We start from the raw sequence: 12,298 nt of genomic DNA, 5'->3' as shown, positions 1-12,298 counted from the left end.
CTTTTTTCTGCTTTTCTTTCTCTTTTCTTCCTCTCTCTCCTTCTGCCTCCTCCTCTTCTTCTTCCTCCAATATAATCCTCACAGTTTTCTTTCTCAACTTTTGCTGCAATGCTTTTGTCTATGTCAAACAACCTGACAGAGGACTGAATAGCTTTTGAAGCCCATAGACTTGGCGATGTTCTGAGATTCCTTTTGGTATCAATTGCTGGACAAACATTCTGTCCTATACTAGAGATTCAGTGATCCTGGACGAGGAGGAAGTTGCTGCTCTTGTCAGCCCTACTGTAAGAGTGAGTAAGCCTCAGTAAAAGAAACTGGATCCAGAAAAGGGGGAAGGAAAGATACAACTGTGGTTGGTAACAGGAAACAAACATTTGTATAGTTAAAGGTCTATTGACTACTAAGAAATTCTTATACGTGCATTGTTTCATAATGGGGAAGTATTTCTTTTTAAAAAGTGAGGAAATAGACGCTTAGCACTTGTTACAGGCAGAAGGAAGCAGGACAGCATGGTCCAAACAGAAGGCATTCCTGAATAAAAAAGTGATGAGGTCAGTGAACCCCTATCCAAAGGAGGCTGGTTCTGTGAGTGTAAGAGAATGGCTTTGGATCAAGGAAAGGCATATTCACTGAGTACCTAAGCCATGTTACAACCTGTGCCAAGCCCTTTACCCAGAGTAGCTCAATTAACCACCTCTAATCCTAACTAGACAGGTAGGTCAGTAGGTATTCATTATTTCTAATTTTACATATGAGAAAAGTAGGCCAAAGAGGTGTAGTGTCTTAGCTGAATGTCACGGAGTTGATATGGGTTGGTACTAGAATTGGTACTCAGATCTTTTAATTGCCAAAATCTATGTTTTTTTAAAGATATCATTCTTTTGGAAAAAGCTCCAGTCATATGTCTTTTATGATAAGACACTGAAAGGAATTAGATATACCCTGGAAACACAACAAACTGTACTGAGAATATTCAAAAAGGGGTCCATTTTTACCTTTGGGAGGCAAAGCATTTCTACTTTATATGATTCTAATGTGTCCATTTTCAACAGATGCAAAAGTTGTGGCAATATAGTTGCTGGTACAGATGAAAATAGGAGAGTTTAAGTTTACGGTCTTAAATAGGTGCTTTCTGTAGTTTCTATACACTTATGACCTCAAACTCTAAAAATCAAATGTACAATTAAAACTAAGCATTTTTAACAGAGGCCTACAGTGCATACAGAACTGAGTCCCAGAATATTTTGAGTTCAAGTAAAAACAATTTAAAAGAACTTTTTCTACTTTTTAAAATAAGTTTTACTTTTTAAAAAGTAATATGTTTTAATTTTTTTAAATTGGAGTACAGTTGCTTTACAATGTTGTGTTAGTTTCTGCTGTAGAAAATACCTAGGAATAAACCTACCTAAGGAGACAAAAGACCTGTATGCAGAAAACTATCAGAAAACTATAAGACACTGATGAAAGAAATTAAAGATGATACAAACAGATGGAGAGATATACCATGTTCTTGGATTGGAAGAATCAACACTGTGAAAATGACTATACTACCCAAAGCAATCTACAGATTCAATGCAATCCCTATCAAACTACCAATGGCATTTTTCACAGAACTAGAACAAAAAAATTTCACAATTTGTATGGAAACACAAAAGACCCTGAATGGCCAAAGCAATCTTGAGAAGGAAAAACGGAGCTGGAGGAATCAGGCTCCCTGACTTCAGACTATACTACAAAGCTACAGTAATCAAGACAGTATGGTACTGGCACAAAAACAGAAATACAGATCAATGGAACAGGATAGAAAGCCCAGAGATAAACCCATGCACCTACGGTCACCTTATCTTTGATAAAGGAGGCAAGAATATACAATGGAGAAAAGACAGCCTCTTCAATAAGTGGTGCTGGGAAAACTGGACAGCTACATGTAAAAGAATGAAATTAGAACACTCCCTAACACCATACACAAAATAAACTAATACACTTTTAATGGCTGTTCCTACATACACACACTCACTTAAAGAAGCTTTACAAAATTCTGTAAAATCTGTTTCTAGGTACTCCAAAAGAAGTATGAGAATCACAGGCAATTTTTGAGGCCAAACATAGAGTTGGCTGTTGATTTGGGAAAGTAAGACCAGACAGGCAAAAAAGAAGAGGACAAAGGAACGGAGGACACAGAGAGACATCTCTCAAGAAGAACCATGCAAAGTGTCCAGCCTGTAGTTAGTATTCAGTCAGTTTGTGGCGAACTAACAGAGGATTCTTATCTGTTGTATCGTATCCTCATTCCCTGGCTACATAAAGGTCTCAGAGAGTTGAGAATTTCATTGACGAAGCTGTCAGAAGTGGCAAATATTAGGGTTTATGGTAGTTCTAACGCTCATTTCTAACTACTAACCACATTTTTTTTTTTTTTTTTTCGGTACGCGGGCCTCTCACTGTTGTGGCCTCCCCCGTTGCGGAGCACAGGCTCCGGACGTGCAGGCTCAGTGGCCATGGCTCACGGGCCTAGCTGCTGCACGGCATGTGGGATCTTCCCAGACCGGGGCACGAACCCATGTCCCCTGCATCGGCAGGCGGACTCTCAACCACTGCGCCACCAGGGAAGCCCCTAACCACATTTTTTTGTACTGTAATTGAATAGAACAATCATTACTGTAGAACTCTGATTCTTAGGATGCAGTGCCCCCAAATTTCCTACAATAAAATATTTACTGCTCTTTACCAGGATATTTTTCCAAAATTCAGTGCCGGTGACATACTGATTTAAGCATCCTTTGACGCAACACACTAAACTCCCTGATGTAACTTTTAGCAATTTTAAATATGCTATAACTTTTCAATATTCTATCTATAGTGTATTCCCTTTGCCTACTGACACTGCAATTTCATCTAAAAGAAATTCATCAAGCTGGTCAGGCATGATCTGTAGTCAAAGGCATGTTGCTTATTTCTCTTGATGTCAATATGATAGCTACCTGGCTTTTTGCACCCCTATTACCCACTTCACAAATTCATACAGATATGAAGGTTCAAAAGAACAAAATAACTAACATCATTCTTTCCTCCAAAGAGATAAAAGTTATATTGCAGAGACAAATATGGAAAAGGATACTCACCATAAGTGCAAATCATTTTACTAGCTTCTCTGAAGAGAAGAATTCCATTAGGAGATGATACATCAAAGTTCAAACGCTGGGATCTAAGAAATACAGCAAAAATTTAGACTATATGTGCAGATAAAAAAAACAAATATAGGTTTAAAATACCCAGAATTTTCATTTATTAGAAGTAGCAACAGTACAATTATCCCTTTTTTAAAGTGTCATTCCATTAAACAAGTATTGATAAAATGTGTGTGCTAATTCTCTCACTATAAAGATACTAGAACGATAAAATTATTTTCATTTATTTGCTGATTCAAAGAATTCACTTTTTATCTGTCAAAACAATATCCTGACATCCTATATCACCGACCTCTTACACCCCTCTCCTTTCATGCAAAGTGGTTGACAGATAATAATAAAGGAAACCCCAAGTATGTATAAGTTTATATAGTTACTTGGATAGAGATTTACACTTGAGATCTCCTGTAGTGCCTAATACACATCTTTAAAACAAATTATAAAATAACAGGAAATCTAAGTACCTTTAATACTGCTCATATGCATAATGAATCACTTGATACTTCAAGCATATTTCAAATACATTAAATTACATACAGACTATAGTTTCCATTGAACATAGCTCAAGTAAAGAGAAACAAATCCCAGAAGTTCTAAATAAGAACAGTTCTACTTTCCTAGTTCCTAACAGGTTGGGGAACAGTCTGAAAAGTGTATTATGTCAGGATGGCATGTCAGTCATAATATTTGCCATCCTGACATAATATTTGCTTTTTTAACATCACTTTGGCTTTAGTTGGCTCCAATATACCTTTTTGCTCTGCTTTTAAGAAATAATGGTATATTTTTAAAAGGATCAGCAAAAATATGAAATAGGTCATAGCAAAGAAACACCAAAAAGCAAAGATATTTGCCAAGGAACAGAATAAACTGCTCGGAATAGAATAAATTGCTGCTTCTCTATGCTTTTTCAAAATGCTTCGGAATTAAGTGCAATTATAACTTATTAGAAATACTACTGGAAACATTTGATTGTTGGCATAGAATTCCGATTAAAGAAATGTATATACATAATACACATTAGGTTCCAGAGAAATATAGACAAGATAACATTTTCTGGGATTACAAATTTTTACCAGGTAGTTCTTTGGACAACTGTGCGAGATATGAATTATCCACCTATGGCAGATATAAAATACTTTACAATATACAACGTAATGATTTTTTCCTTTAGCATTAAATGTTATATCAGTAATATGAACTATTAATTACCTAGCTGAAAAAACTGTAATTTAATAAAAACTAAATTTCTAATATAAAGTATATAGCCACCCTTCGTTTAGTATTTAAGGCACCTAGAGAACAGTTTTAAAAAAACTAACAGCTTTCAAAAGAATACTCACATTTATTTATTTGCCAGGTCTTTTCCCACCTCTTGTTTTAAAAATTTTAAATTATTGCTGTGAAAAACTCAGCACCATAGATCAAATTAGAGTTGCAACCCATACTCCTTCCCTGTCTGGATATCTCCCTTCCAACACGCAATTTACAAAGAGGAACTGATGAAACAGTATGGCTAAGTGACAGGTAATTTGGTGCTAAGCCATATTCATAATGACATATCTTAAAGAGGTAAAACTAATTATCTTATTGCAGTTTTTCTCTTTTAGCTACACCTCTGTTAATATTTATATACAAAGAACCTGAACCTCTGCTTGTCTATGCAAATTATAAGGTCACCTAGGCAATTTCTGAGAAGTGTGGTAGTTGCTATTTAAATAAAAATTGTGAGTGCATAAATCATCCACATATGTGCATCTTGGCACAGAGGAAGAAGGATAACTTAGAAGTCAAGGCAGGAACAATCCCCAGGGCTTGAGACAAACTATGTGTCCACGAATTGCTCTGGGACTCAGTTCCCTTATCCATAAAATAAAGCATCTCAACTCAGAGACCTCTAAACTCCTTTCCTCCTCTACGGAACTGCAGTTAAGCAATGAGACAGTTAAAACTGCCCTGGGACTTTCCTGGTGGCACAGTGGTTAAGAATCCGCCTGCCAATGCAGGAGACACGCGTTCGAGCCCTGGTCCAGGAAGATCCCACATGCTGCGGAGCAACTAAGCCCGTGTGCCACAACTACTGAGCCTGCGATCTAGAGCCCGCAAGCCACAACTACTGAAGCCCACATACCTAGAGCCCGTGGTCTGCAACAACAGAAGCTACCGCAATGAGAAGCCCGTGCACCGCACTGAAGGGTAGCCCCCACTCGCTGCAACTAGAGAAAGCCTGCGCGCAGCAACGAAGACCCAACACAGCCAAAAATAAATAAATTTATAAACAAAACAAAACAAAAACCTACCTTCCTCCATCTTGCGCTTTTGAATCTTTTAAATAATGGTGGCTGTAGTCTTCCAATTTTTTTCCCAGTTCCCATAGTCCCCGTATACACCTAAGTATACTAAATTCTTTCTCGCCCAAAGTCTCAACCTTATATCTCTAATTCTACTGCCTTCAACTGATCATCTTAAGCTTTGGTTCCCGGGTTCTTGCTAAGTCTTAAATATACAGGCACGAGGCAGGAAAGTCTGACCTCTGAAGAGTGCTACCAAATAGTAAATGACCTTTTCACTTGCCTATGCTACCTCTTACCTGTTTTGCATCAGTTCTGCCATAAGTTTTAAGATGGGAGTTGTACACGCTGGCTCTCCATACCACTGCTCAACAGCCCTCTGAAGGATGGGAATATAGGTTGGGTACCTTTTATAAAGCCTGTTAAAGAATTTAAGGGTCAAAAGAAATATTGTTTCTGAAAATTGGTGCCACTTAAAAAGAAAACAAAGGAATCCACATTTGTTCTATGTTTAGCATACTTATGAAGTATCATGTAACATAGTTAAAGAATTATGCTTAATATTGCAGGAAAGGAAAATAAGTTTAGTTAATGAGGGGTAAAAAATGTGAACTGCTATTATCAGAGTTTGTTGGGCATCAAACTACTTAAGAAAAAAATGTTGTTTATTATGTAACTTTTAAAATACATAAAAGTAGAGGGAAAGAGTAAAGCCTATGCATTTATCTCCCAGCTTAGAAATTATCTACATTCTTTTATTTTAAGTTGTTGACTTAACTCTGCTTAGTTCCACTATAGCCCCAAGGAACGCTAGGGATGACAGCTTGAAGAAAAGCTTTGGGTAATTTTTAATCTCAACTCAAGGTCAGTTTGCTAAAAGGTAGTCCCTTGTACGCTCAAGGAGAAATTCTCAAACACCCTCATCAATACTAAGGAGTGCATGTCTCTGTTAAGTCAATGGCTGAGACCACCAGAACCTGGAAAACTCTGACTCAGCTCCACTGACCCTTTAACCCGTAACTGGCCTCCTCCTAACAAATGGACACAGAAATATAAAATTAAGGCCTAAAACTGCAGCAGAAAAACCCCTTCCTATACCACTACCTTCATTTCCTTTTTCTTTTCCTAATTCCTAAATCTGTCTCTTTCTGATGTTTTTCAATGTACTTGTCTTTTTGTTTCAGATGGAAGTGCTGAACGGAATCACCTCATGTTGTTCCTTTCCTGTGTGGTATGGGTAGTGACCTCCATGGTGAGAAAAGATCACAATTTTCTTCCCTGCTCTTAGAATAAATTTCAAGTTCCTTAGCATGGCAAACAAGGTCCTTAATATCTGGTCCCTGCCTACCTCCAGTCTCGTCTCTTAGTGCTCCTGCCCTTATCTATGGTTTGGCCATTCTTAATTCTCTGCAAACCCACTGATGCCGACTCTCTCTTGTCTCTATTCCTCTATATGCTGCTTTGTCTGCCTAACACATTCCAAACTGTATTTCAACATCTAGCTCAAGTTTTACTTCCCCTGGAACGGTGAAATTTTCCCTTTTTTGTCAAAAGGAATCAATCTCCTCCTCATCTAAGTTCAATGAGCACTTTGACCACGTCTCTCTTATAACAAACTGTATTACGGTTCGTTGCTTGTGTTACCCATCTGCCCCATTAGATAGTGAGTTTCTCAAGGGCAAAGACCTGTGCTTCCCTACTATGACCTTGTTAATTCCTATTTGTCCCTCATATTTCAATATACATGTCAATTATTCCAAGAAGCCTCCGTGACACCTCCCCTAATCCCCCATGACTAAGTGTGTCTCCTATGTAAGGCTCTGGTACCCTGTGTTAGTGCTATCATAGCACCTTATCTCTCCTATTATATGCTTTTTGAGAGCACAGCATAGGTACTTATTGTATGCATGGACCTGGCACAAAATAGATTTCAATAAACATTTGTTGTGGTAAACCTGCCAACCTAAAAATGAGGTGTAGCATACTTAATTAGACCTACCTATTTGATTCTTTTAAGCTGTGCATTTCACTTTGAAGCTTCAGGAAATAATTCACATAACATTTAGTGAAAATAAGCCCTTAAATACCTTAAGAGTGTCAGGCTCCCTAAAAGTGCAAAAAGCAATACTTTTGTCCCCCTAGATATACATGTTAAGGCTGTATTTGAATATATACGAACAATTTACTTAAGTATTTATTGAAGGCCTATTCTATAAATGTCTTCTCACTGTTACAGACTCTCTGGAGCCATCAGTGAATCAAACATTAAAAAAATCCCTGCCCTCGTGGAATTTATATTCTAATAAGACAGAAAATAAAATAGATATATGATCCTTTAGAAAGTGCTACAAAGGAAATAAGGCAGAGAGAGGAGATGAGAAGTGAGTGTATATGTGTGAATGAGGTTTCAGTTGGATGAAAATGAAAAATATAAAATCAATAAACTTGATTATTAACTCTATTTTGTCAGATAACTTACTGTTTTATTTTTTTCTATGGACTAGAAAATCTGTTATTTTTGATAGACGGTAGATACTCTGTGCTATGTACTGTGCCAGGGATCCAGTGGTAAGTAAGACATGGCTTTTGTTCTTGGTGAATTCATGCTTGAGTCTGGGTGCTGCACACAGAATAGTAATGCTCTGAGTACCAAAATCCTGAAACAGTGCCACAGGAGTACAGGTGAGAAAATATTCCACCCAGAGATCTGAGTACAAACTCAGCGATCACGAGCGGGAAAGCATCTGGAAGACTCATCAGGAGACTGGAAAGACACAAATCTCAGAATCTAAGGATATCATAAGCACACAGATGCCCCTTTGCAAGGCATTCTAAAGACATCAGGACCATTATACTTTTCAGAGCACACTGTATTCACTATGGGATAAGGCCCGGGATATGAGGGGATGCTCCCTTTTCTGTGTGGAATGAGAGTGGTGCCAACTCTAATATGCTTCTGACAGAGGTGACTGCCACGGAGAAAATGAGTGATTACTGGAAAGCAGAGTAAAGGTCTACCAAGCAGGAGGTTAAAAGGGTTTCAGAGTGAGAGTGCCAGACTCAGATTACACGGTGAGAATCAGAACCTACCCTAGGAGTTTAATTTTCCAGTGGCCTTGTGAGAACTATGTGTACATGGATAGGAGGAAGACAGTGGGAGACCTTAGGCAGAAGTGGCACAGATCTAACTGCTTTCACCTAGATCTCCCCAATGGATTCCTAAGGTCAACACCAGATAAATAAAAAATAAAAAAATTAATGATATGCTATTGCCTTATAAGATGCTAAATATGAAAAACTGAAAAGAATGAGGTTTGCTTCTTGATGACATCCATCCATCCATCCATCCAATAGTTACTTACTATGGGCTGGACCCCAAGAAAGCATAAAGGAGTAAAAAAGTAATTCTTTTCCTCTGAGATTTCACAGTAGAGAAAGCATTCTAATACACTAGAAGGCAACAAAAGAGGTTTTTGTTAAAAATTTTAGGAGGTAAGAGTGTGAGCATGTGGTTCCAGAACAGAAATAGCCTGCTAGTTCAGAGCTTAACTGAAAGGTATTCCTTGAACGTGAAACATCTATACCTTTGTTCATGGAGGCAAACGCTGCTGGGAAGCCGTCTCTCTTTCGGTCTGGCAAATGCCTATCCATCTTTCAACACCTAGCTCAACTTTTACTTCCCTGGGAAGCCTACTTTTTGCCCCAAATACCAATCTCTTCCTCTTAAATGTTCATATGGTCTTTTGCATGCATCTTTGTTACAATACATTGATGGTTTATTAGTTATTTGTTATGGCCACTAGATTATGAGCTTCTAAGGAACGATCCATTTTATTCATTCTTATAAAAAGCAATCATTTTATTCATTTCTCATGCCTGGCACAATGCACTCAACATATGCTTGTTGAACAGCAATTTTTCAGGTTTACTTTCTTCCCTATTTCAGTTTGTCTAACATACTGCTGACTATTCTCTTCTTGAAATACAATTCTCGTTCTGTTAGTCAGTCAAAATCATCAATTGCTTTATACCAGCTATGGAATAAGGGTCTCAGTTCCTTAGCCTGATATTCAAGGGTCCCAGACAACCTGCGTGTCCAACCATAAAATAAGTGTATCTTTAACAAAATATCTTCTCTACTACTCTCCTTCCTAAACCTGTGCTTAGACCAACTGAAAACCTCTTACTTCACAGTTCCAATAGTCCAATCCTACTTATGTGATATGACCCAAAGAAATACCTTCACCTTTACAGAGCCTTTCCTGATGCGCCAGCTAAATGCAATCACTTTATTTCTATCTTTGTTATGGCACTTATCACCTTCTGTATTTTATTACAGTTGTTTAGGTAGATACCTAACTGACTCTATTAAACTGTAACATCATTTTGGGGTGGGATTTCAGGGTAAGAAATCTACATCCCTCATGAATCCTCGGACAGTCCTTAGCCAAATCTGCTGAATAAGTGAGCAAATCGGATTCCTTTGTCTCATTCCATATTAGGGAAAGGAACTAACAACAGTGGAGGGGTATATTTACTTTGTGCCAGACACTGTACTAGGCCCTTTATATATGTCAGTTCACTCACTTCTTACAACATACCTGTGATACAAGTATTATTAGCCCTGTTTCATGGAGGAGAAAACTGTGATTCTGAGACATTAAGTAATTTACCCAAAACCCCACAGGTTGTTAAGTGGTGAACCCAGGACTGGAACCTGAGACTGTCCTATTCCAAAGTTCTTTTTTTCTCCCTACAAATCTCATTGTCTTGCCTTGTCTTTGTAAAATGTGTTTATTCATATTAAACAACAGCACTGACTGCGTGACTGAAAAACAGTGTACTCAAAGATCAGGATTATGACAATTAAAAGAATGAGTGTGAGGAAATAGCATCCTACACATTCTTTTATTTTTTTCAATTTCCCGCTGGGTTTTTGATACTTAAGTTTAAGTATGATCTGGAAAAAGTTTAAACAAGGGGACTAAATACAGTGCAAGGTAAGGTGCTTTTATATTGTTGCATTCTCACTACAGGGGCAAAGAAATAGCAGTGATTCTTCTTCTGTTCTCCAGTAGTGGGACAATTTATCAACATGGTTGCTGTGTAGTTTCAGGCAATTTAGGTTTGGAAGGACAGAGTGATAAGTAATGTAGTCCGTGTACCAGTTAATGCAGTCAGTGTTTATAGAAATGTTTTTAAATTAAATAGCTAACCACTAAAATAGCATTTTATCAAATAATCACGATAAATAAAATGCATTTTGACTTTAAGATGACATGTGCTCTTATAGGATGTTTCTTCCGTATGCCAAGGACTATACAGCAAATTAAAGCACACACCTTTATGTGGATAAAAGGCAAATAAACTTTCTCCAGCAGTAATATTAGAATCATCACTGACGGTTTGACATATCAATATTTTAGGAAGAATAAATGACTTTCATATCCATGTTCTTTTTTTAATCATACACTTGCTCATTTTTACATTACTAGAATACTTTGGAAAGAATCTGTACTCTATCACCTGAAACTGCTTAAAGTATTTTGAAATATTTTAATAAAGCTCTTTGAATTATCAAATAATATAACTTTTAAACAAATTTTACTATTATTATAAATATTTGCTCTTTTATCCCTTGCTCAAAGGAAAACTATAAATCTTGCCTCAACTGAATGAACACCATTTATCATATTCATTTTGTTGTCAATACAATTATGAAAAGCCTTTGGCCTTTTCCCAAGGAAGCTGATTTGCTACTGAAACTCAATTATTACAAGCAAGGCCGGTACCAAGCCATCCCGTTTGGCAATCTAACATAACTTCCTGCATAACTGACACTTGGCCCTCTGTCCCTGACCCTAATAACATCAACGTCTATAGTCAGATGGAGGAGACAGTGGTTTCTAGTCCAAAACAAAAGTTAAGTCCCAAGGTTTTCCGTTTGCTATTTTCTGCCATCTGCTGGACAAAAGTTTCATTTCAGATAGGTGCCCAAAAGAAGGAGCAAACTGAGGAAATGGAAAACAGACTTAATTAAAAACTTAAATTACAATATGTTCTATAAATTTTAGGCAGTATCAATTACGACAGATATTTCTATTCTTTGATGCTAAGGGGAAAGTTCTTATCTGAACTCTTAGTTAAGATTGTTGCTGAGGAAAACGTGAAGCATTAATTGCTGGACCTCCTAGAGTTGTAGGTTGGCTTCAAGATCACCGTCAATTTTAAAGCGCTAAAATTAGGTTTTTACAATATTTCAAATAAATGAAAGTTTTTGCTTTGTGAGCTTGTATTTACGTTTAGAGAAATGAAAGGGTCATATGTAATTCCAGTTTGTTCTGCACAGTTAAAAGAGTTGTATGACTTTGCAGGTTAAAATCTACAATCTCTGTACATGTACTTTGTATGCTGATATAAAGACATACATGATTTCTAAACGGCATGGAAAATTCTTATCTCTAACCCTTCTATGGGCACATAAATCTGATGAGGTAGGTTTTAATAGTAAGTAAAAATGTAAGTAAGTATTCAAAATTAATGCTAAACGATTTCTTTAATGTGTAGCGTTCTCCCTGAAACATGCCCAGATCCTGTTCGTTATGTTTTCGGTCATAACTGTGTCATCAGTACTTGAAGACTGCCTTTAAGAAGTTTCTTTTGTAATTTAATTTATGAGGGAAGTTTCTTTTGTAATTCAATTCATGAGGGAAGTTCTTATTTATGATAAAAAGGGTCTGAAAAGAGCAACAGACAAATAATGTAACTTAAAAAATAACTTTAAGGTTACAGAATTTTCTTACGTGCTCTGATGGTTTC

General features: G+C 37.1%; 1 protein-coding gene across 3 annotated transcripts in view; it reads right to left on the bottom strand.

Annotated features, from left to right (window-relative positions):
- The window catches only part of RANBP17 (RAN binding protein 17), a 311,791-nt gene that overhangs the window by 50,821 nt on the left and 248,672 nt on the right, over positions 1-12,298 (bottom strand). For 2 of the 3 annotated variants that reach the window (XM_073802791.1, XM_019945817.3), the window contains 2 exons: positions 5,779-5,886; positions 3,123-3,205 (listed from right to left, as the gene is read on the bottom strand). In XM_073802791.1, the coding sequence (XP_073658892.1) occupies positions 3,123-3,205; positions 5,779-5,886 (191 nt within the window). Of the gene's footprint in view, positions 1-3,122; positions 3,206-5,778; positions 5,899-12,298 lie in introns of all 3 variants that reach the window. The other variant, XM_019945809.3, reaches the window with a different exon arrangement.

This window comes from Tursiops truncatus, chromosome 3 (assembly GCF_011762595.2).
Source record: "Tursiops truncatus isolate mTurTru1 chromosome 3, mTurTru1.mat.Y, whole genome shotgun sequence".
NCBI lineage: Eukaryota > Metazoa > Chordata > Mammalia > Artiodactyla > Delphinidae > Tursiops > Tursiops truncatus.
This window is presented reverse-complemented; position numbering and strand designations above follow the sequence as displayed.